The 21998-nt window shown below is 44.5% G+C and overlaps 1 protein-coding gene across 3 annotated transcripts in view; it reads left to right on the top strand.

The window, feature by feature from the left end:
* The window catches only part of anln (anillin, actin binding protein), a 113019-nt gene that overhangs the window by 35250 nt on the left and 55771 nt on the right, over window positions 1–21998 (top strand). For all 3 annotated transcript variants that reach the window (XM_068056683.1, XM_068056674.1, XM_068056667.1), the window contains exons 7-8: window positions 7790–7891; window positions 20630–20813. In XM_068056683.1, the coding sequence (XP_067912784.1) occupies window positions 7790–7891; window positions 20630–20813 (286 nt within the window). The remainder of the gene's footprint in view (window positions 1–7789; window positions 7892–20629; window positions 20814–21998) is intronic.

Here is a 21998-nt window from a genome sequence, read left to right as displayed (position 1 = left end):
CATTCCAACATGCTTTGTGTGGTCCAGTTAGATGTAGTGGTGAATGGCTAAGCCAGTTGTCTGGCATATCCTTTCAAGTCTGCTTCATTTGTCTGCAGGGAGCAGAGATGAGGGTCGTGCCAGGGTGAGAGGGTGTGATAGTTTTATTGGGGATTTGGACATCAGTGGTGGAGGTAAGGGTGTGATTGAGCAAATCAGTAGCTGCAGAAATATTATGATGAACGGAGGACCAAAGGCTAGATAGTTGGGATTTTGAAAGTGCAGTTATCAGTGAATTCGTGAATAGTATTTTCCAGAAGCATATACAGAAGGAAGTAGGCTTTGGGATGGAAGGGAGATGTGGGTGGCGAGTGATCCGGGATGACCTTATCTGTGATTGGTTCATTGGGAGTAGCAAGACCATGTGAGATGGCAAGGTCAAGGAGGTGGCCACGGATATAGGTTGGCGAGTTTTTATGGAGAGGAAGTTTTTTTAAAAATTCATTCATGGAATTTGGGCATCGCTGGCTAGGCTATCCCTAATTGCCCTTGAGAAGGTGGTGGTGAGCTGCCTTCTTGAACTGCTGCAGTCCTTGTGAGGTAGATACACCCACAGTGCTGTTAGGAAGGGAGTTCTAGGATTTTGACCCAGCGACAGTGAAGGAACAGCGATATAGTTCTAAGTCAGGATGGTGTGTGACTTGGAGGGGAACTTGGAGGTGGTGGTGTTCGCATGCATTTGCTGTCCTTGTCCTTCTAGTTGGTGGAGGTTGCAGGTTTGGAAGGTGCTGTCTAAGGAGCCTTGGTGCGTTGCTACAGTGCATCTTGTAGATGCTACACACTGCTGCCACTGTGCATCGGTGGTGGAGGGAGTGAATGTTTGTGGATGGGGTGCCAATTGAGTGGGCTGCTTTGTCCAGGATGGTGTTGAGCTTCTTGAGTGTTGTTGGAGCTGCACCCATCCAGGCAAGTGGAGAGTATTCCATCACACTCCTGACTTGTGCCTTGTAGATGGTGGACAGGCTTTGGGGAGTCATGAGGTGAGTTACTCGCCACAGGATTCCTAGCCTCTGACCTGCTCTTGTTGCCATGGTATTTATATGGCTACTCCATTCAATTTCTGATCAATGGTAGCCCATAGGATGTTGATAGTGGGGGATTAAGCGATGGTAATGCCACTGAATGTCAAGGGGAGATGGTTAGATTCTCTTGTTGGAGATCGTCTTTGCCCGGCACTTGTGTGGCGCAAATGTTACTTGCCACTTATCAGCCCAAGTCCAGGCCTTGCTGCATTTCTGCACGGACTGCTTCAGTATCTGAGCAGTCACAGATGGTGCTGAACGTCGTGCAATCATCAGCGAACATCCCCACTTCAGACCTTATGATTGAAGGAGGGTCATTGATGAAGCAACTGAAGATAGTTGTGCCTCAGACAGTACCCTGAGGAACTCCTGCAGTGATGTCTTGGACCTCCAACAGTCACAACCATCTTCCTTTGTGCTCGGGGTGACTCCAACTAGTGGAGAGTTTTGCCCCCCGATTCCCATTGACCTCAGTTTTGCCAGGGCTCCTTGATGCCATATTCGGTCAAATGCTGCCTTGAGCCTTGATGTCAAGAGCAGTCACTGACCTCACCTCTGGAGTTCAGCTCTTCTGTGCATGTTTGAACTAAGGCTGTAATGAGGTCAGGAGATGAGTGGCCCTAGCAGAACCCAAACTGAGTGTCACTGAGCAGGTTATTGCTAGCAAGTGCCTCTTGATGGCACTGTTGATAACACCTTCCATTACTTTACTGAAGCTTGAGAGTAGACTGATGGGGCGGTAATTGGCCGGGTTGGACTTGTCCTGCTTTGTGTGTACAGGACATACCTGGGCAATTTTCCACATTGCAAGATAGATGCCAGTGTTGTAGCTGTACTGCAACAGCTTGGCTAGGGGCGCGGCAAGTTCTGTAGCACAGGTCTTCAGTACTGTTGCTGGAATATTGTCGGGGCCCATAGCCTTTGCGGTATCCAGGGCCTTCAGTCGTTTCTTGATATCACGTGGAGTGAATCGAATTGGCTGAAGTCTGGCATCTGTGATGCTGGGGACTTCAGGAGGAGGTCAAGATGGATCATCAACTCGGCCATTCTGGCTGAAGCTTGTTGCAAATGCTTCAGCCTTATCTTTCGCAGTGATGTACTGGGCTTCCCCCCATTTAAGATGGGGATATTTGTGGTGCCACCTCCTCCAGTTAGTTGTTTAATTGTCCACCGCCATTCACGGTTGGATGTGGCAGGACTGCAGATCTTGGATCTGATCCATCGCTTATGGGATAGCTTAGCTCTATCTATCGCTTGCTGTTCACACAGTTTGGCACGCAAGTAATCCTGGGTTGTAGCTTCACCAGGTTGTCACCTCATTTTGAGGAATGCCTGGTGCTGCTCCTGGCATGCCCTCCTGCATTCTTCATTGAACCAGGGTTGGTCTCCTGGCTTGATGGTAATGTTCGAGTGGGGGATATGCCGGGCCATGAGGTTACAGATTGTGGATGAGTACAATTCTGCTGCTGCTGATGGCCCACAGCGCCTCGTGGATGCCCAGTTTTGCATTGCTATATTTGTTCGAAATCTATCCCATTTAGCACGTTGGTAGTGCCACACAACACGATGGAGGGTATCCTCAATGTGAAGATAGGACTTTGTCTCCACAAGGACTGTGTGGTGGACACTCCTACCAATACTGTCATGGACAGGTGCATCTGCGGCAGGCAGATTGGTGAGGACGAGGTCAAGTAGGTTTTTCCCTGTTAGTTCCCTTACCACCTGCTGCATCTAGCCGTTATGTCCGTTAGGACTCAGTCAGCTTGGTCAGTAATGGTGCCACTGAGCCACTCTTGGTGATGGACGTTGAAGTCCCCCACCCAGAGTGCATTATGCGCCCTTGCCACACTCAGTGCTTCCTCCAGGTGGTGGTCAACATGGCGGAGTACTGACTCATCAGCTGAGGGAGGGCGGTAGGTGGTAATCAGCAGGAGGTTTCCTTGGTTATGTTTGACCTGATGCCATGAGACCTCATGGAGTCCAGAGTCGATGTTGAGGACTCCCAGGGCAACTCCCTCCCGACTGCATACCACTAAGCCGCCACCTCTGGGCCTGTCCTGCCGGTGGGACAGGATATACCCGGGGATGGTGATGGCAGTGTCTGGGACATTGTTTCCAAGGTATGATTCTGTGAGTATGTCTACGTCAGGCGCTTGACTGGTCTGTGGGACAGCTCTCCCAACTTTGGAACAAGCCCCCAGATGTTGGTAAGGAGGACTTTGCAGGGTCGACAGGGCTGGATTTGCCATTGTCGTTTCCGGTGCCTAGATTGATGCCGGGTGGTCCATCCGGTTTCATTCTTTTTTTATTGACTTTGTGGCGGTCAGTTACAACTGAGTGGCTTGCTAGGCTATTTCAGAGTCAATCACATTGTTGTGGATCTGGAGTCATATGTAGGGCAGACCAGGTAAAGACAGCAGATTTACTTTCCTAAAGGACATTAGTGAACCAGATAGGTTTTTACAACAATCAACAATGGTTTCATGGCCATCATTAGACTAGCTTTTAGTTCCAGATTTATTAATTGCATGCAAGTTCCACCTTCTGCTGTGGTGGGATTCAAACCCATGTCCCTAGAGCAATACCTTGGGTCTCTGGGTTACTAGTCCAGTGACAATACCCAGGGAGGATAAGAGGGCAGTGAACTTGGGAGAGAGAACATGGTAGATTAAAATGGGGTTTGAAATCACTGAGGATAAGTCGTTTGGTGCTGAGGGAGGAAAGCAGTGAAGATAACTTGGTGGGTTATGTTATCGTACTCCAGTGAATGGATATTCTGGAGGGAGATGCGGGGCAGGATGGCGGTGAGAACAGATGTGCTGGCATGTCTAGAGAGTGAGAGGGGTGAGTTGGACTGGAAGGACATTGATAAGGCAGCAGGTGTGTTGGGTGGAAAGTTCAGCAAGAGAGTAGAACGGAGGCAATTTGGGTTTCTGCTCATAATGAGCCAGTGCCTCATGCCTTGATAAGTCCTTCAGAGGATGTCAAGAGATGCACAGAGGGAAGCTGTAGATTTATGCAGAAGGGATTCAAGCCTGGGACAGCAGAAAGGTAGAGGAGTTCTGAAGAGTTGGGTTGGGAATTGGGAGGGCAGAGTACCTGGGATGGGCGAATTGAAAGGAGGTATGACAATAGAAGAGAAGGGTGTAGGATGGATAAAGAGAAAAGAGGCAAAGAAGTGGAAATAGAAGTGATAGGTTTGGATCCCAAGTGGCAGCTAAAACGGGCACGCAAATGGGCACAGAAAACAAATAGATAATAAACAAATAGACTAAAGGCACTAGATACTGCAAAGGCTATGGGCCCTGACAATATTCCGGCAATAGTACTGAAGACCTGTGCTCCAGAACTTGCTGCGCCCCTAGCCAAGCTGTTCCAGTACAGCTACAACACTGGCATCTATCCTGCAATGTGGAAAATTGCCCAGGTATGTCCTGTACACACGAAGCAAGACAAGTCCAATCCGGCCAATTACCGCCCCACCGCCCCATCAATCATCAGTAAAGTGATGGAAAGTGTCATCAATAGTGCCATCAAGTGGCACTTGCTTAGCAATAACCTGCTCAGTTTGGGTTCCGCCAGGGCCACTCAGCTTCTGACCTCATTAAAGCCTTAGTTCAAACATGGACAAAAGAGCTGAACTCCAGAGGTGAGGTGAGAGTGACCGCTCTTGACATCAAGGCAGCATTTGACACAGTATGGCATCAAGGAGCCCTGGCAAAACTGAGGTCAATGGGAATCGGGGGGGGAAACCCTCCGCTGGTTGGAGTCACCCCAGCACAAAGGAAGATGGTTGTGGTTGTTGGAGGTCAATCATCTGAGCTTCAGGACATCACTGCAGGAGTTCCTCAGAGTAGAGTCCGAGGCCCAACCATCTTCAGCTGCTTCATCAATGACCTTCCTTCAATCATAAGGTCAGAAGTGGGGATGTTCGCTGATGATTGCACAATGTTCAGCGCCATTCGTAACTCCTCAGATACTGAAGCAGTGTAGAAATGCAGCAAGACTTGAAAAATATCCAGGCTTGGGCTGATGAGTGGCAAGTAACATTCGCGCCACACGAGTGCCAGGCAATGACTATCTCTAACAAGACAGAAACTAACCTTCTCCCCTTGACATACAATGGCATTACCATTGCTGAATCCCCCACTATCAACATCCTCGGGACTACCATTGACTAGAAACTGAACTGGAATAGCCATATAAATACCATGGCTACAAGAGCAGGTCGGAGGCTAGAAATCCTGCGGCGAGTAACTCACCTCCGGACTCCCCAAAGCCTGTCCACCATCTGCAAGGCACAAGTCAGGAGTGTGATGGAATACTCTCCACTTGCCTGGATGGGTGCAGCTCCAACAATGCTCAAGAAGCTCGACACCATCCAGGACAAAGCAGCCCGCTTGATTGGCACCCCATCTACAAACATTCACTCCCTCCACCACCGACGCACAGTGGCAGCAGTGTGTACCATCTACAAGATGCACTGCAGCAAAGCACCAAGGCTCCTTAGACAGCACCTTGCAAACCTGCAACCTCTGCCGACCAGAAGGACAAGGGCAGCAAATGCATGGGAACACCACCACCTGCAAGTTCCCCTCCAAGTCACACACCATCCTGGTTTGGAACTATATCGCCGTTCCTTCACTGTCGCTGGGTCAAAATCCTGGAACTCCCTTCCTAACAGCGCTGTGGGTGTACCACCCCCAAATGGACTGCAGCGGTTCAAGAAAGCAGCTCACCACCACCTTCTCAAGGGCAATTAGGGATGGGCAATAAATGCTGGCCGAGCCGGCGACGCCCACATACCATGAATGAATTTAAAAAAAAAAATAGGATCCATTAAAAACCTGATGGCCAATGGGAAATAGGTAGTAGATAGGAGATAATAGAAAGGAGTCCAGAGTTCAAATCGAAGTCCCTTGGTAGGATAACGAAGGTTAAGTTAGAGTGGAGTCAGCATGGAGCATTGGTGAACTGTTTTCTCAGTTGGAAGACAGGTGTAGACTCATAGTTATATAGCACAGAAACAGGCCCTTCGGCCCATGTAGCGAGTGAAGTCCAGAAGCTCTTTGAGGGTAGAGTATCAAAAGATTCATTCATAGTGACTGCACTTTTCCTGAGACCAGATCACAATCATCACCTATCTCCCAGTCTTATTCCACTCCATAGATGCTTGTCTTCAGACAAACAGTAAAAACTATAATTGTTTTACCCTACCCTTCCATTCTGTAGGGGACCTCTAATCTCCTTGGTGTATAGAGAGTCACAGTTGCCAACCTGTGCTACTCTAGCAGGCTTACAACTACCGTATCTTAAGCTGGAGTAATTAAGTTAAATAAATTCATGCTTCTGGTTCGGTTATTTGCAACTTATTTGCACCACAAATACATTTGGAATTAATTAGCTTAGTTTAAACTAGAATCAAGAGTTTGGGTGGTATTATTTATATCCTATCCAGTTGGTAGCATTTCTGAACCTAATGGACCTTTTTTTAAAACTGCAGAAGATTTATGTATTAATATTGTCGCATATTATCCAAAATAATTTGTTTAAAACCAAAACTTTGAATTTTCTGGCTCACTCATTTCCCCTTTCTTCCTTACTTCCAATCTTCTTGTTTTCCTGTTGTGATAAGATTCTCAATTGCATGTGCATTTTGAATAACTACTACTTTTTAGAAGTTCAATTTCTGTATGGAAAAAATTAATAGTGCAGTGCCAGGTGTGTGCATGTGTTAGAAGGGAAAGAATGGGAGATTGATGAAGCTTCTTTCCTCTACTTTCAATGTTGAATGAGTGCATGCAATGTAACTTGGGAACTTGAGACAATATTTTGGACTGCTTTCCAGTTCTATTTTCTTTTGTTAATTTCAACACAAATGTCAGTTGTAACAACAGCAGAATCAGATCTTTGTCTTTCATGAGCTCACGTTACACAATCCAACATGAGTACCTAGTCAAATCATACAGTACAATTCTATATAATTATAGTATTCTTTATTATTGTGTTCACGATTCACTTTAAGAGCTCAGGTACCATGCTTTACAATTTCAGCCTGACTACAGCAAACAGTGGTTTGTGCAAAACATTTATACCAATTCCACTTTTTGATCTCCACATTCTATGCATAATAACATAACTACAATATAAGACACACAGAACAGACTTCACATAATATGGAGTCAATAAGGTGTACTCATTTTCATCTCAATCTCTCCCAATGATTCTGTTACCATAGTTATATGTTCTGATTAAGCTCGTCAATCACTTTATTACTATAAGCAGTGACCAAACAACATGTCCCAGACCTTCAAGGCACGGATGAGTGACCTTCCCATTCCTTCAGCTTCTCATCCTTTACAAAGCATCCCTGTTCAGCAGAACTGAAAGTTGTTTAATGCATTGTGTGCTGATCCCACAAACAGCCCACAACATTGAGATACATGAACCCACATTCCCACAGGTGCATGTAGTGTAAAGTGGAAATTTAAGGAAGATTGCATTAGTTGATAGAATTTTAAAATAAACTGCCTCTTCTGTTCAATTCTGCTTTCTTAGCTCATTAATAACTCAAATTTAGACTATGCTATGAATTTTGGCAGTTTTAGTGTTGCAATTTCCATAACCTTGGAATATTATTCAGTCAGTTTTATTTATATATTAAATACACTTGGTGTCAAGCCAGAATATTCCCTTTTCATAGTTTTGCTGTTGTAATTGTTTTTCAGGAGCGTGAAAGAGAGCTGGCTAATGTTCGCAATCGTTTTCAGAGGGGCAGTTTGTGGAGTGCTGATAAGAAAAGGGAAAACTGCTTCTCCAAGCTGTCTGAGGTATACATTTCTCAAAGCTGTAGTATTGATGTAAAATAGCGACTCTTCTTTAGAAACTTGCACAGTGTAAATCCACCTCTCCTAGATAGAAAAAACTACATCTTGTACATATGAACAAAGAATTAGGAGCAGGAGTCAGCCATTTGGCCCTTCGAGCCTGCTCTGCCATTCAAAAAGTTCATGGCTGAACTGATTACTCTACATTTACACCTTCCCCCTGATAACCTTCCACCACCTTGTTTATCAAGAATCTATCTACCTATGTCTTGTGAATATTCAAAGACTCTGCTTCCACCACCTTTTGAACAAGAGAATTCCAAAGGCTCTCGACCCTCTGGGAGAAAAAAATTCTCCTCATCTCTGTCTTAAATGGGCAACCCCATATTTTTAAACAGTAACCCCTAGTTTCAGATTCTCCCACAAGGAGAAGCATCCTTTCCACACCCACCCTGTCAAGACCCCTCAGGATTTTATATGTTTCAATCAAGTCGCCTCTTACTCTTATAAATTCCAGAGGATATAAGCCTAGCCTATCCAATCTTTCCTCGTAAGACAGCCCACCCATTCCAGATATTCGTCTAGTAAACCTTCTCTATATTGCCTCCAATGCATTTACATCCTTCCTTAAATAAGGAGACCAGTACTGTACACAGTAATCCAGATGTGGTCTCACCAAAGCCCTGTATAACTGAAGCATAACCTCTCTACTTTTGTATTCAATTCCCTCGCGATAAACAATAACATTCTATTAGCTTTCCTAATTACGTGCTGTACTTGCATACTAACCTTTTGTGATTCATGCACTAGGGCACCCAGATCCCTCTGCATCTCCAATTTATGCAATCTCTCACGATTTAGATAATATGCTTTTTTATTTCTGCCAAAGTGGGCAATTTCTCACTTTCCCACATTATACTCCCATTTGCCAGGTCCTTGCCCACTCACTTAACCTATCTATATCCCTTTGTAGCCCCCTTATTTCCTCTTCACAAGTTACCTTCCTACCTATTTTTGTGTCCTCAGCAAATTTAGCAACCATTCCTTTGGTCCCTTCATCTAAGTCATTTATATAAATTGTAAAAAGTTGAGGCCCCAGCACAGATCCCTGTGGCACACTACTTGTTACATCTTGCCAACCAGAAAATGACCCATTTATGCCTACTCTGTTTCCTGTTAGCTAGTCAACCTTCTATCTATGCCAATATGTTACCCCATACACTATGAGCTTTTATCTTCTGCAATAACTTTTGATGTGGCACCTTATCAAATGCCTTCTGGAAATCTAAGTACAATACATCCACCAGTTCCCCTTTATCCACAGCACATGTAACTTCCTCAAAGGACTCCAATAAATTGGTTAAACATGATTTCCCTTTCACAAAACAATGTTGACTCTGCCTGATTACCTTGAATTTTTCTAAATGCCTGCTATAACATCTTTAATAATAGCTTCTAGCATTTTCCTTAAGATAGATGTTAAGCTAACTGGCCTTTATTTCCTGCTTTCTGTCTCCCTCCCTTTTTTGAATAAAGGAGTTGTATTCGCTATTTTCCAATCTAATGGTAGCTTCCCAGAATCTAGAGAATTTTGGAAAATTGAAACTAGTGCATCAACTATCTCACTAGCCACTTCTTTTAACACCCTAGGTTGAGGTCCATCAGGACCCAAGGACTTGTCAGCCTGCAGCTCCAACAATTTGTTCCGTACCACTTCCCTGGTCGGATTGTAATTTTCTTGAGTTCCTTCCTCCCTTCCATTTCCTGACTTACAGCTAATACTGGGATGTTACTTGTATCTTCAATAGTGAAGACCGATGCATAATATCTGTTCAATTCATCTGCCATCTCATTATCCATTATTAATTCCCCAGACTTTCTTTCAATAGGACCAACACTCACTTTGTTTACTCTTTTTTAAATATCTATAGGAACTCTCACTATCTGTCTTTATATTTCTAGCTAGCTTTCTCTCGTACTCTAATTTTACCTTCCTTATCAACCTTTTAGTCATTCTTTGCTATTTTTTATATTCTGGCCAATCTTCTGACCTGCATCCCATCTTTGTGCAAATTTGGCTTTTTCTTTAAGTTTGATACTATCTTTAACTGTTTTAGTTAACCACAGATGGCGGGTCCCACCCTTGGAATTTTTCTTTCCCGTTGAAATGTATCTATTCTGTGTATTCTGAAATATCCCCTTAAATGTCTGCCACTGCATCTCTATTGACCTATCCCTTAACCTAATTTGCCAGTTCACTTTAGCTAGCTCTGCTTTCATGCCCTCATAATTGCCCTTATTTAAGTTTAAAATACTAGTCTTGGACTCACTCTTCTCTCCCTCAAACTGAATGTAAAATTCAATCATATGATCGCTGCTACCTAGGGGTGCCTTAACTATGAGGTCATTAATTACTCCAATCTCATTGCACAATGCCAGGTCTAGTATAGCCTGCTGTCTGTTTGGCTCCAGAACGTATTGTTCCAAGAAATTGTCCTGAAAACTTTCTATGTACTCCTCACCTAGGCTACCTCTGCCCATCTGATTTTTCCAGTCTATATGTAGGTTAAAATCCCCTGTAATGATCGCTGTACCTTTCTGATAAACTGCCATTATTTCTTCCTTTATACCCTGTCCTACAGTGTGGTTAATGTTAGGTGGCCTGTACACCACTCCCACCAGTGACTTCTTGCCTCATCTCTACCCAAACTGCTTCTGCGTCTGGTCTCCTGAACTTGGGCCATCCCTCTCTATTGTGCTAATACCATCATTAATTAACGGAGCTACCCCTCCCCTTTTCCTGGCTTCCTGTCCTTCCTAAATGCCATGTACCCTTTAATATCAGGTCCCAATCTGTGTCATCCTGCAGCCATGTCTCTCTAATGGCTATCAGATCATACTTTATTTCAATTTGCGCACTTAGTTCATCTGTTTTGTTTCGAATGCTACGTGCATTCAGATATAGAACCTTTAGTTTTGTCCTTTTTATTATTTTTGGAACCTCTAGCCTTATCTGTTGATTGTAGATTTGTACGCTCTGTCCCTTCCTGTCCCAGTTTGTTTATCACTTCCCATATTAATACCTTTCTCTCTTGCTCATTGATTTACCATATCTTTCCAGATTTGATCCCTTGCCCCCACTATTCGGTTTAAAATCCTCTCCACTTCCCTATTTATGTGGCTCACTAGAATGCTGGCCCCAGCACGGTTCAGGTGTAGGCCATCCCAACAGTACAGCCACCACTTTCCCCAGTACTAGTGCCAGTGCCCCACGAACCGGAACCCACTTCTACCACACCAGTCTTTCAGCCATGCATTCATTTCCCTAATCTTATTTACCCTAAGTCAATTAGTATGTGGCTCAGGTAATAATCCAGAGATTATTATCTTTGAGGTTCTGCTTCTTAACTTGGTGCCTAGTTCCTCATACTGACTATGCAGAATCTCTTTCCTTGTCCTGCCTATGTCATTGGTACCTACATGGACCACGACGACTGGATCCTCCCCCTCCCACTCCAAGTTACTCTCCCACCCTGAGCAGATGGCCCGAATCCTGGCACCGGGCAGGCAACACAACTGTCTGGACTCTCGCTCTTTGTTGCAGAGAACAGTGTCAATCCTCCTAACTATACGCTCCCCTTCTAACGCTACATTCCTTTTTTCTCCCTCCACTTGAATGGCTTCCTGTACCATGATGCCATGGTCAGGTTGCTCATCCACCCTGCAGACCCACTCACATCCAAACAAGCTGAAAGAACCTCAAACCTGTTGGACAATTGCAAAGGCTGAGGCTCCTGCACTCCTGTTCTCTGGGTCCCCTTACCTGCCTCAGCTGCAGCCACACTCTCCTGTCCTTGATCACTAACTAAATCAGAAGACCCTATCGTAAGGGGTGTGACCGCCTCCTGGTACAAAGTGTCCAATGATCCCCCTCCCTGATGTGTCTCAGTGTCTGCAGCTTGGACTCCAGTTCAATGACTCTGAGCCGAAGCTCTTCGAGCTACAAACACTTAGTGCAGACGTGTTTGCCCTGGATCACACTGGCATCCAGGAGCTCCCATGTGCTGCAGGTGTGACACATTACCTGTCCTGCCACCCTTAATGTGTTTTAATTAACTATTTAATTATTTTATTCAGTTTTTTTTTATATAATGTTAGGATTAGAATGGACCTTAAGCACTTGCCAGATACTCACCAAATGGGTAGCTTCTTCCCAAACCAATCACCTACCTGCTTGCCTGTGATGTCACAGCTTACCAGATACTCACCAAAATGCTCCTTCCACTACACCAAAGCAAGAACCAAATAGTGGAGGGTTAAAAGAGTACAAAAAAAGGAAAAATGGAGCATCTCTGCGCCCTTCACTGAACTCGCCACTCACCAAACTCGAATCTCCACACTCTGCTTTTAATCTGCGCTCCGTGAGTCTAATAGACGTTACCAATGATGATAAAGCTTTGCCAATACTAATAAACCTTACTACTTTTTGTAAACCTTACAAATACTGATAAACACTAATAATACTTAATACAGCTTATGTATCAACTTGTCCTAATTTGAAACAATACACTACTGGTCTCTCTCGCGCTCTGTATTCTAAATTATAAAATTCACTATAGTTTTTAGTTCATGTACTAATAAATCAATCAAGTGTTATGCTATGTTTGATTTAAATTAAATTAAAAGCTTACCTGTATACTCATCCCAGCGGCTTTCTGTTTCCCTGCTCTCACTGTCTATTGTGACGTCACTCTGATGTCACTTTTCGATTATTTTTTTTAATTTTATTTTTTTTTCTTGCTCTGCTCTCACTCTGTCTGTTGCCAGTCTCTGGGCTTTTGGCACGCTTTTTAAACCTCTGCTCCCACCGTTCTCTCTCTCTCGCTCTGTTTGTCTCTGATCTTCCAATGTAGGTTGAAGTTAGTGGGAAGAGATTGTAAGCTGTTAAGAGGATCTAATTTTTAAACAACCCAGCTTAATAAGTTCAATTGAGATACTTTACATAAACTAATTTAGTTGTTTATCATACCCAAGTATTTAAAACCAAAGTATAGATGCTTGTTTTCAATGTGGTAATTAGATAAAGGGATTATTCTCAAGAAATTTGTGTATATGCTTACAACTTGTTCAAATCCAAGATCATGACTGCTTTTTTGTTTTAGGTTTATGGTTTCATAGAATTCTGTGCAACAGAACTGAAGGACTTTATACTTTTTTAACAAGGACAACAACTTGCATTTTTGTAGCACTTTTAGCATAGTGGATGTTAGCCGTAGAGCTTATTGGTATCTGAGGATAACCTAAACATTGAAGATTCTTGCAAGAAGTTAAGGGATGTCACTAATGGCATCTGAGATCCTGGGATTTGTCAGACGGAAGCACCAAGATTTGTTTGATAAGAATGACCAAGAATTAGCCAAGTTACTAGATGATGTGCGCAATTCTTACAGATTCTACATATCTGACAAAAAAAAAATCACTGGCAAGAAAATCAGATACCATCAAGCAAAACATGCTGCAGGCCAAACTGAGGGATAAAGAACCGATGATGGGGGAACAAAGCTGCAGAGCCTTCAGGAAGCTGCCTATAGGCATAACCTGAAGGCATTCCATGAAGGTTTCCAATCTGTCTATGGCCCCAAAGCTAACAGTGTGATTGCCATCCTCTCAGCAGACAACAATCAGCTCCTAACGAACAGGCATGAGATTCTCTCTCGTTGGACAGAGCATTTTAACAATCACCTGAACCAAGAATCCATAATGTGCTTTCTGGATGAGCTTGCCCTCGATCCGTCTCAAGCTGAAGTCACTAAGGCCATAAAGCAGCTATCTGTGGGTAAATCTCTGGGAGCTGATGGCATTCTGCCTGAAGTTTTCAAGCACGGAGGAACTCACGGTTCGGAAACTCGCTAGCTTCTTCTGCTTAATCTAGAACCAGGGCATTGTGCTCCAAGATTGCAAGGATGTTTCCATAACTCACCTCTGCAAATGGAAGGGAAGCAAGTCCATCTTTGACAGTCATTGCAGTATTTCACTTCTCTCCACAGCAGGAGAGATTCTTGCAAGGGGTATTTATAACAGGATTGTCACTCCTCTTACAGACTCTTACGCACTGACACGGAACACAAAAGTTCGAGTGTATCAAGCCTGCGTCCTCAGTACCTTGCTGTACGACAGCGAGGCCTAGACAACGTATGTCAGCCAAGAGCGACGTCTCAATTCATTCCATCTTGGCTGCCTCCGGCGAATCCTTGGCATCAGGTGGCAGGACCGTATCCCCAACACAGAAGTCCTCGAGGCGACCAACATCCCCAACATATACATTCTACTGAGCCAGCGGCGCTTGAGATGGCTTGGCCATGTGAGTCGCATAGAACATGGCAGGATCCCCAAGGATGCATTGTACAGCGAGCTCGTCACTGGTATCAGACCAACCGGCCGTCCATGTCTCTGCTTTAAAGACGTCTGCAAATGCGACATGAAGTCCTGTGACATTGATCAAAAGTCGTGGGAGTCAGTTGCCAGTGATCGCCAGAGCTGGCGGCAACCAAAAAGACGGGGCTAAAGTGTGGAGAGTCAAAGAGACTTGGCAGTTGGCAGGAAAAAAGACAGAAGCGCAAGGAGAGAGCCAACTGTGTAACAGCCCCGACAACCAATTTGATCTGCAGCACCTGTGGAAGAGTCTGTCACTCCAGGCGCTGCTTTACAAACCACTGACCACCTCCAGGCGCTTACCCATTGTCTCTAGAGAGACAAGGAGGCCAAAGAAGAAGATGATAGCTAGTATCAGTGTAGCTCTCGTTCTGGACAAAGAACAGTCGACATGATCTTTGCGGCACATCAAATTCAAGAAAAGTTCCGCGAACAGACCAAGGACCTTTACATTGTGTTCACTGACCTGATCAAGGCCTTCAACACAGTAAACTATGAAGGCCTGTGGGAAGTGCACTATAAATATGGCTGCCCTGAAAGGATTATCAGGGTCATCCGTTCATTTCATGATGGCAAGTGCAAATGGGTGCCTTATCAGATGCCTTTCTTGTCACCAATGGCACCAAGGAAGGCTACATAATGACTCCAGTTCTGTCTGCCGTCTACTTTTCGGCTATGCTTTTGTATGCACTCCAAGATCTCGATGTAGGAGTACACCTTCAGTTCAGTACAGAGGGCAACCTCTTCAATCTGCAAAGGCTCAAGGTTCACACAAAGATCAAAGAGCAGCTACTAAGTGAACTCTTGTTTGCTGGCGACTGTGCTCTCAGCACACTGTCTAGAGGGTATCCAGCTGCTTATTGACCACTTTGTCAAAGCCTCAGGACACGTCGGCCTTACAATAAGTCTGGAAAAGATGGAGATGTTGTACCAGTCTGCTCCTGGTCACAAACTCCAATACCCCATAGTCACAATCAACAAAACACCACCTCAACTCAGTTTAGAAGTTCTGCTATCTTGGGAGTATCCTCTCCTACAACACCATGTTGGATGATGAAATCACCCATTGCCTGGCAAAAGCAATTTCAGCATTCGGCAGGCTCATCCACAGGCTTGGGAGAGAGCATGGAGTCTGTCTCTCAAAACAAAGGTCAAAGTCTACCAGACAGTGGTTCTCACATCATTTCTGTATGGCTGTGAGGCATGGACAACCTACTGGCATCACATAGAGCAAGTAGATGAATTTCACCGTCGCTACTTAAGGTCTATCTGGGACATCAAGTGGCAGGACAAAATCCCTAACACCGAAGTTCATGCAAGGTGCTGCATACCTGGTATCACAAGCATGCTCATCAGAGCTCAGCTTTGCTGGGTCGGCCATGGAGGATTTCTGCATGCCAAAGGCAGTATTCTGCTGCCAGCTGAGTACAGGGTCCCGCACCATAGGATGTTGCAAACTTTTTTGCAAAGACATTTTGAAAGCCAATCTCAGAACCTCTTAGTTGGACCCCATTACATGGGGATAAAACAACCATGGACAGATCTAAATGGAGAAGGCTCTGTCATCAAGCAATCTCGATGTTTGAAGAGAACAGAATCAGGACCCTACAGGACAAGCGAACATGCTGCAAAGCATCCTATTGAGGCATACAAAATTCTTACAGGGCTTGACGGGGTAGATGTAGGAAGGATGTTTCTCCTGGCTGGGGGTTTCTAGAACCCGGGGAGACAGTCTCAGAATAAGAGGTAGGCCATTTAGGACTGAGATGAGGAGGAATTTCTTCACTCAGTGGGTGGTGAATCTTTGGAATTCTCAATCCCAGAGGGCTGTGGAGACTCAGTCATAGAGTGTATTCAAGACAGAGTTCAATAGATTTCTAGATGTTAAAGATATCAAGGGATTTTTTTTTTGAGATACAGCACTGAAACAGACCCTTCGGCCCACCGAGTCTGTGCCGACCATCAACCACCCATTTATACTAATCCCATATTCCTACCACATCCCCATCTGTCTCTATACTTCCCTACCACCTATCTATACTAGGGGCAATTTATAATGGCCAATTTACCTATCACCTACAAGTCTTTTGGCTTGTGGGAGGAAACCGGAGCACCCGGGGAAAACCCACGCAGACAAAGGGAGAACTTGCAAACTCCACACAGGCAGTAGCCAGAATTGAACCCGGGTCGCTGGAGCTGTGAGGCTGCGGTGCTAACCACTGCGCCACTAACCACTGCGCCACTGTGCCGCCGTTGAGGTAGAAAGTCAACCATGATATAGTTAAGTGGCGGAGCAAGCTTAAGGGTCCAAATGGCTTAGTCCTCCTATTTCCTATGTAAAGCCAGTGACTTCACCCTTCCCTTCAACTGTGACTTCATATGTAATATTTGCAGTTGGATCTGCAAATCAAGATTTGGTTTAATATCACATATGAGACAACAGCAATTGGTCTCCTTGCTGAACTATCATCCATCGAAGCCATTAGCATAATAGAACAAACAATATCAGATGAAATTTGACACTGAGGTACATAAGCTGGACATGTGATCAAAAGTTTGGTCAGAGTGGTAGGTTTTAAGAAGTAACTTAGAGGAGGAGAGAGATGGAGAGGTTTGCAGAGGTAATTCCAGGACAAAGGCACGGTCAGCAATGGTGGAGCAATTAACATCAAGGGTATGCAAGGGGCCAGAACTGGAGGAGCCCAGACGTCTTGGAGGGTTATAGAGCTCGTGAAGTTAAAGAGAGAGAGGGCTGAGGTCATGCAAGGATTTGAAAACAAGGATGCGAATTTTAAAATTGGGACATTGCTGGACTGAGCTAATGTATGTCAACGAGCACAGGGTACTGGTGAATAGGACTTGGTGTGAGTTAGGATACGGGAAACAGAGTTTTGTTTGAGTCCAAATTTACTGATACTTTTTGTCTCAACTTAAATTGTTTACACTTTCACTAGATGAAGGTAATAACCCCCAAATGAATTTTCATCATAATCGGTGTCTCGTTAGTTCATTCTTCACAACTTGCATTTCAATAAAAGTAACCACCAGCAGTAGATTTACTAGTAACTTTCTAGTAAAATGTTATCTCAAATTTAATAGGATCCCTGTTCAATTTTAATTTTTAACCAGTCGTCTGCTTGGTGCTCTCTGACTTTTACTTTTAACTTCAAGGCAAATGCCATCTGATGCAGTCAGAGCTTTGTAGTATTACAGTAAACAGTTACATGAATTTTTTTTCGTTCATGGGATGTGGGCCTTGCTGGCAAGGCCAGCATTTATTGTCCATCCTTAATTGTCCTCGAGAAGGTGGTGATGAACTGCCTTCTTGAACTGCTGCAGTCCTTGGGGTGTAGGCACACCCACAGTGCTGTTAGGAACGGAGTTCCAGGATTTTGACCCAGCGACAGTGAAGGAATGGCGATGTAGTTTCAAGTCAGGATGATGTGTGGCTTGGAGGAGAACTTGCAGGTGGTGGTGTTCCCATGCATCTGCTGCCCTGTCCTTCTGGGTGGTGGAGGTTGCAGGTTTGGAAGGTGCTAACGAAGGAGCCTTGGTGAGTTGCTGCAGTGCATCTTGTAGATGGTACACACTGCTGCCACTGTTGGTGAAGGGAATGCATGTTGAAGGTGGATGGGGTGCCAGTCAAGTGGGCTGCTTTGTCCTGGATGATGTCGAGCTTTTTGAGTGTTGTTAGAGCTGCACCTATCCAGGCAAGTGGAGAGTATTCCATCACACTCCTGATGTTGGACAGGCTTTGGGGAGTCAGAAGATGTGTTACTCGCTGCAGAATTCCCAGCCTGTTCTTTTAGCCACAGTATTTAGGTGGCTGGTCCAGTTCATTTTCTTTCTGGTCAATGGTAGTCCCCCAGAATGTTGATGAGTGATTCAGCAATGGTAATGCCATTGAACATCAAGGAGAGATGATCAGATTTTCTCTTGTTGGAGATGGTCATTGCCCGCCACTTATGTGGCGCAAATGTTACTTGCCACTTATTAGCCCAAGCCTGGATATTGTTTACACGGGCTGCTTCAGTATCTGAGAAGTCGCGAATGGTGCTGAACAATGTGCAATTATCAGCGAACATCCCCACTTCTGACCTTATGATGGAGGGAAGGTCATTGATAAAGCAGCTGAAGATGGTTGGGCCTAGGACACTACTCTGAGAACTCCTGCAGTGATGGCCTAGGACTGAGATGATTGACCTCCAACAACCACAACCATCTTCCTTTGTGCTAGGTGTGACTCCAACCAGCGGAAGGTTTCCCCCCTGATTCCCATTGACTCCAGTTTTGCCGGAACTCCTTGATGCCATACTTGGTCGAATGCTACATTGATGTCAAGGGCAGTCACTCTCGCCTCACCTCTTGAGTTCAGCGCTTTTGTCCATGTTTGTTTAGACCAAGGCTGTAATGCAGTAACCCAAACTAAGTGTCAGTGAGCAGGTTATTGCTGAGCAAGTACAACTTCATGGCACTGTCGATGACTCCTTCCATTACTTTGCTGATGATCGAGAGTAGACTGGTAGGGCGGTAATTGGCCGGGTTGGATTTGTCCTACTTTTTGTGTAAAGGACATACTTAGGCAATTTTCCACATTGGCGAGTAGTTGCCAGTGTTGTAGCTGTACTGGAACAGCTTGGCTAGGGGCCCGGTAAGTTCTGGAGCACAAGTCTTCAGTACTATTGCTGGAATATTGTCAGGGCCCATAGCCTTTGCAGTATCCGGTGCCTTTTCTTGATATCACGTGGAGTGAATCAGATATGATGAAGACTGTCATCTCTGATGCTGGGAACTTCAGGAAGAGGCCGAGATGGATCAACCACTCAGCATTTCTGGCTGAAGATGGATGCGTTCCAGCAATAGTACTGAAGACTTCGACTCCAGAACTTGCCGCGCCCCTAGCCAAGCTGTTCCAGTATAGCTACAACACTAGCAACGTGGCAAATTGCCTATGTATATCCTTTAGCCTTGTTTTTGCACTGATGTGCTGTGCTCCCCTGTTGTTGACAATGGGGTATTTGTGGAGCCGCCTCCTCCTCCAGTTAGTTGTTTAATTGTACACCACCATTCCCGACTGGATGTAGCAGGACTGCAGAGCTTAGATCTGATCCGTTGGTTGTGGGATCGCTTAACCCTATTGCATGCTGCTTAGGCTATTTGGTATGCAAGTAGTCCTGGATTGTAGCTTCACCAGGCTGACACCTCCATTTTTAGGTATGCCTGGTACTGCTCCTGGCATGCCCTCCTGCACTCTTTGAACCAGGTTTGGTCCCTTGGCTTGATGGTAATGGTAGAGTGGGGGATATGCCAGGCCATGACGTTGCAGATTGTGATTGAATACAATTCTGCTGATGTTGATAGCCCACAGGGCCTCATGGATGCCCAGTTTTAGATCTGTTGGTAATCTGTCCCATTTAGCACGGTGGTAGTTCCACGCAACACGATGGTGAGCATCTTCCACATGAAGATGGGATTTCATCTCCACAAGGACTGTGCGGTGGTCACTCCTACCAATACTGTCATGGACAGAGGCATCTGTGACAAGTAGATCGGTGACAACGAGGTCAAATCGACTTTTCCCTCTTGTTGGTTCCCTCACCACCTGTTACAGACCCAGTCTAGCAACTATGTCCTTTATGACTCTGCTAGCTCGATCAGTAGTGGTGCTACTGCGTCACTCTTGGTGATGGACAGTGAAGTCTGCACTCAGAGTACATTCTATGCCCTTGCTACCCTCAGTGTTGCATCCATTTCGTGTTCAACATGGAAAGGAAATGATTCATCAGCCAAGGGGGAGGGGTGGTTTCTGTGGTAGGTGGTAATCACGAGATTACCTTGCTCATGTTTGATCTGATATCATGAGACTTCATGGGGTCCGGAGTCAATGTTGAGGGCAACTCCCTCCTGACTGTATACCACTGTGCCGCCACCTCTGGTGACATTACCACTATACCATCTCCCCTCTATCTCCTTTCCGCAGCACAACAAATGATCATATTTAATGGTTCATATAAATGAGCCATTAGAAACATACAGCAAGCAACACATGGTTTCAGGTTGGGTGGAATGTATATATTGTGATAAGGCATCACCATTGTGTGGGCCAGGCCGAATGTACCATTTCATGTCTGTTATTGTTTGTTTGCTCATAGCACTGATGCCAGTTTTGAGAAATTTGTCATGTATTCCTCACAATTGTAATAAACTTGTATTTCATTACTTCTCACTTCATATTCTTGATATTTGTTGTACAAATAATCAAATGCACAAAGAAGCTAATCACCTCTTTTCTTTTAAACTTAAAAATAGGATATTAGTGATCCTCTCAAGATCTCTGAGCAAAGGAGTCCAAAAGTTCACAGATCCCAGATGAGTCTTCTACAATGCATGTCTCAATCAACATCGGAATCAAATACAAAATCGCCACTGAAATCTGTATCAACAGAGGTGCTTGACCCTTCATCTGTGGAAATATCTAGTTCAGCATCTGAAGGTACCAAGGTCTTATTCAAAAAATTATTTGCTTTACTACATGTTTAATTTATACTGAGAAAATTCCAGTGAAACTATTAGTCACGAGAAACCAAAGTTCAATCACGTCCTCGTGTTCATCCCAGAGTTTCTGCAACAAGCACTAGGCTATGAAATCTGGGGAAAAACAAATGCACGACTCTGATTGTGGACAGTTTAAAAAGATAAAGAGACACTGTGATCCATCTGGCTAGTGTGTAGCGAGTATCATATGCTATGAGAACTCTCATTCTCTCTACCAAATTTTTCACCAGCTATTTATCCAATTCTATCTGATCCTATCAGCCCCCACTGACTTCATTTGATGCAATTCACCAGCCTGTACATAAAGTATCTAAATCTAAGTTTGAGGCTATGCACTCTTCTAGAATCTGTGATTGTGCTAAACTTGAGGGCTTTCAATAAGATCACAAATGAACCTTTCCTTTTCTAGTGTAAACATCCCAGCTGCAGTCACTATAATTTTGTATGGAATCATTGAAATTTGCTGCACAGGAGATTATCCAGTATACTGTGTTTTTGCTGCTTGTGAAGGAGCTCTCCAGCCTAATCCCACTTTCTAGCTTTTGGTTCGTAGCCTTGTTGGTTATAGCACTTCAAGTGCATATCCAAATACTTTTTAAATGTGATGAGAATTTTTGTCTCTACCACCCTTTCAGGCAGAGAGTTCCAGACCCCCACCACCCTCTGGATAAAAAGTTTCTCCTCAACTACCGTCTAATACTTTTACCAATTACTTTAAATCTATGCACCCCTGGTTTATTGACCTCTCAGTTAAGGGAAATAGGTCTTTCCTATATACTCTATGTAGGCCCCTCATAATGTTATTACACCTCAATTAAATCTCGCCTCAGTCTCTTCTGTTCCAAACAAAGTAGCTTCAGCCTATCCAATCTTTCCTCCATAGCTAAAATTTTCCAGTCATGGCAATATCTTTGTAAATCTCTTCTGTACATTCTCTAATGCAGTCACATCCTTCCAGTAGTGTAGTGACCAGAACTATATGTAGTACCCTCTCTGTGGCCTAAATAGTGTTTTATTCAGTTCTAGCATAACTCCTGCTCTTAAATTCTATGCCTTGACTGCACAGTGACGCAGTGGTTAGCACTGCAGCCTCACAGCTCCAGCGACCCAGGTTCAATTCTGG

Source organism: Heterodontus francisci, chromosome 2 (assembly GCF_036365525.1).
Source record: "Heterodontus francisci isolate sHetFra1 chromosome 2, sHetFra1.hap1, whole genome shotgun sequence".
NCBI lineage: Eukaryota > Metazoa > Chordata > Chondrichthyes > Heterodontiformes > Heterodontidae > Heterodontus > Heterodontus francisci.
The sequence above is the reverse complement of the archived record's forward strand: the minus strand, read 5'-3'. Positions and strand labels throughout refer to the sequence as shown.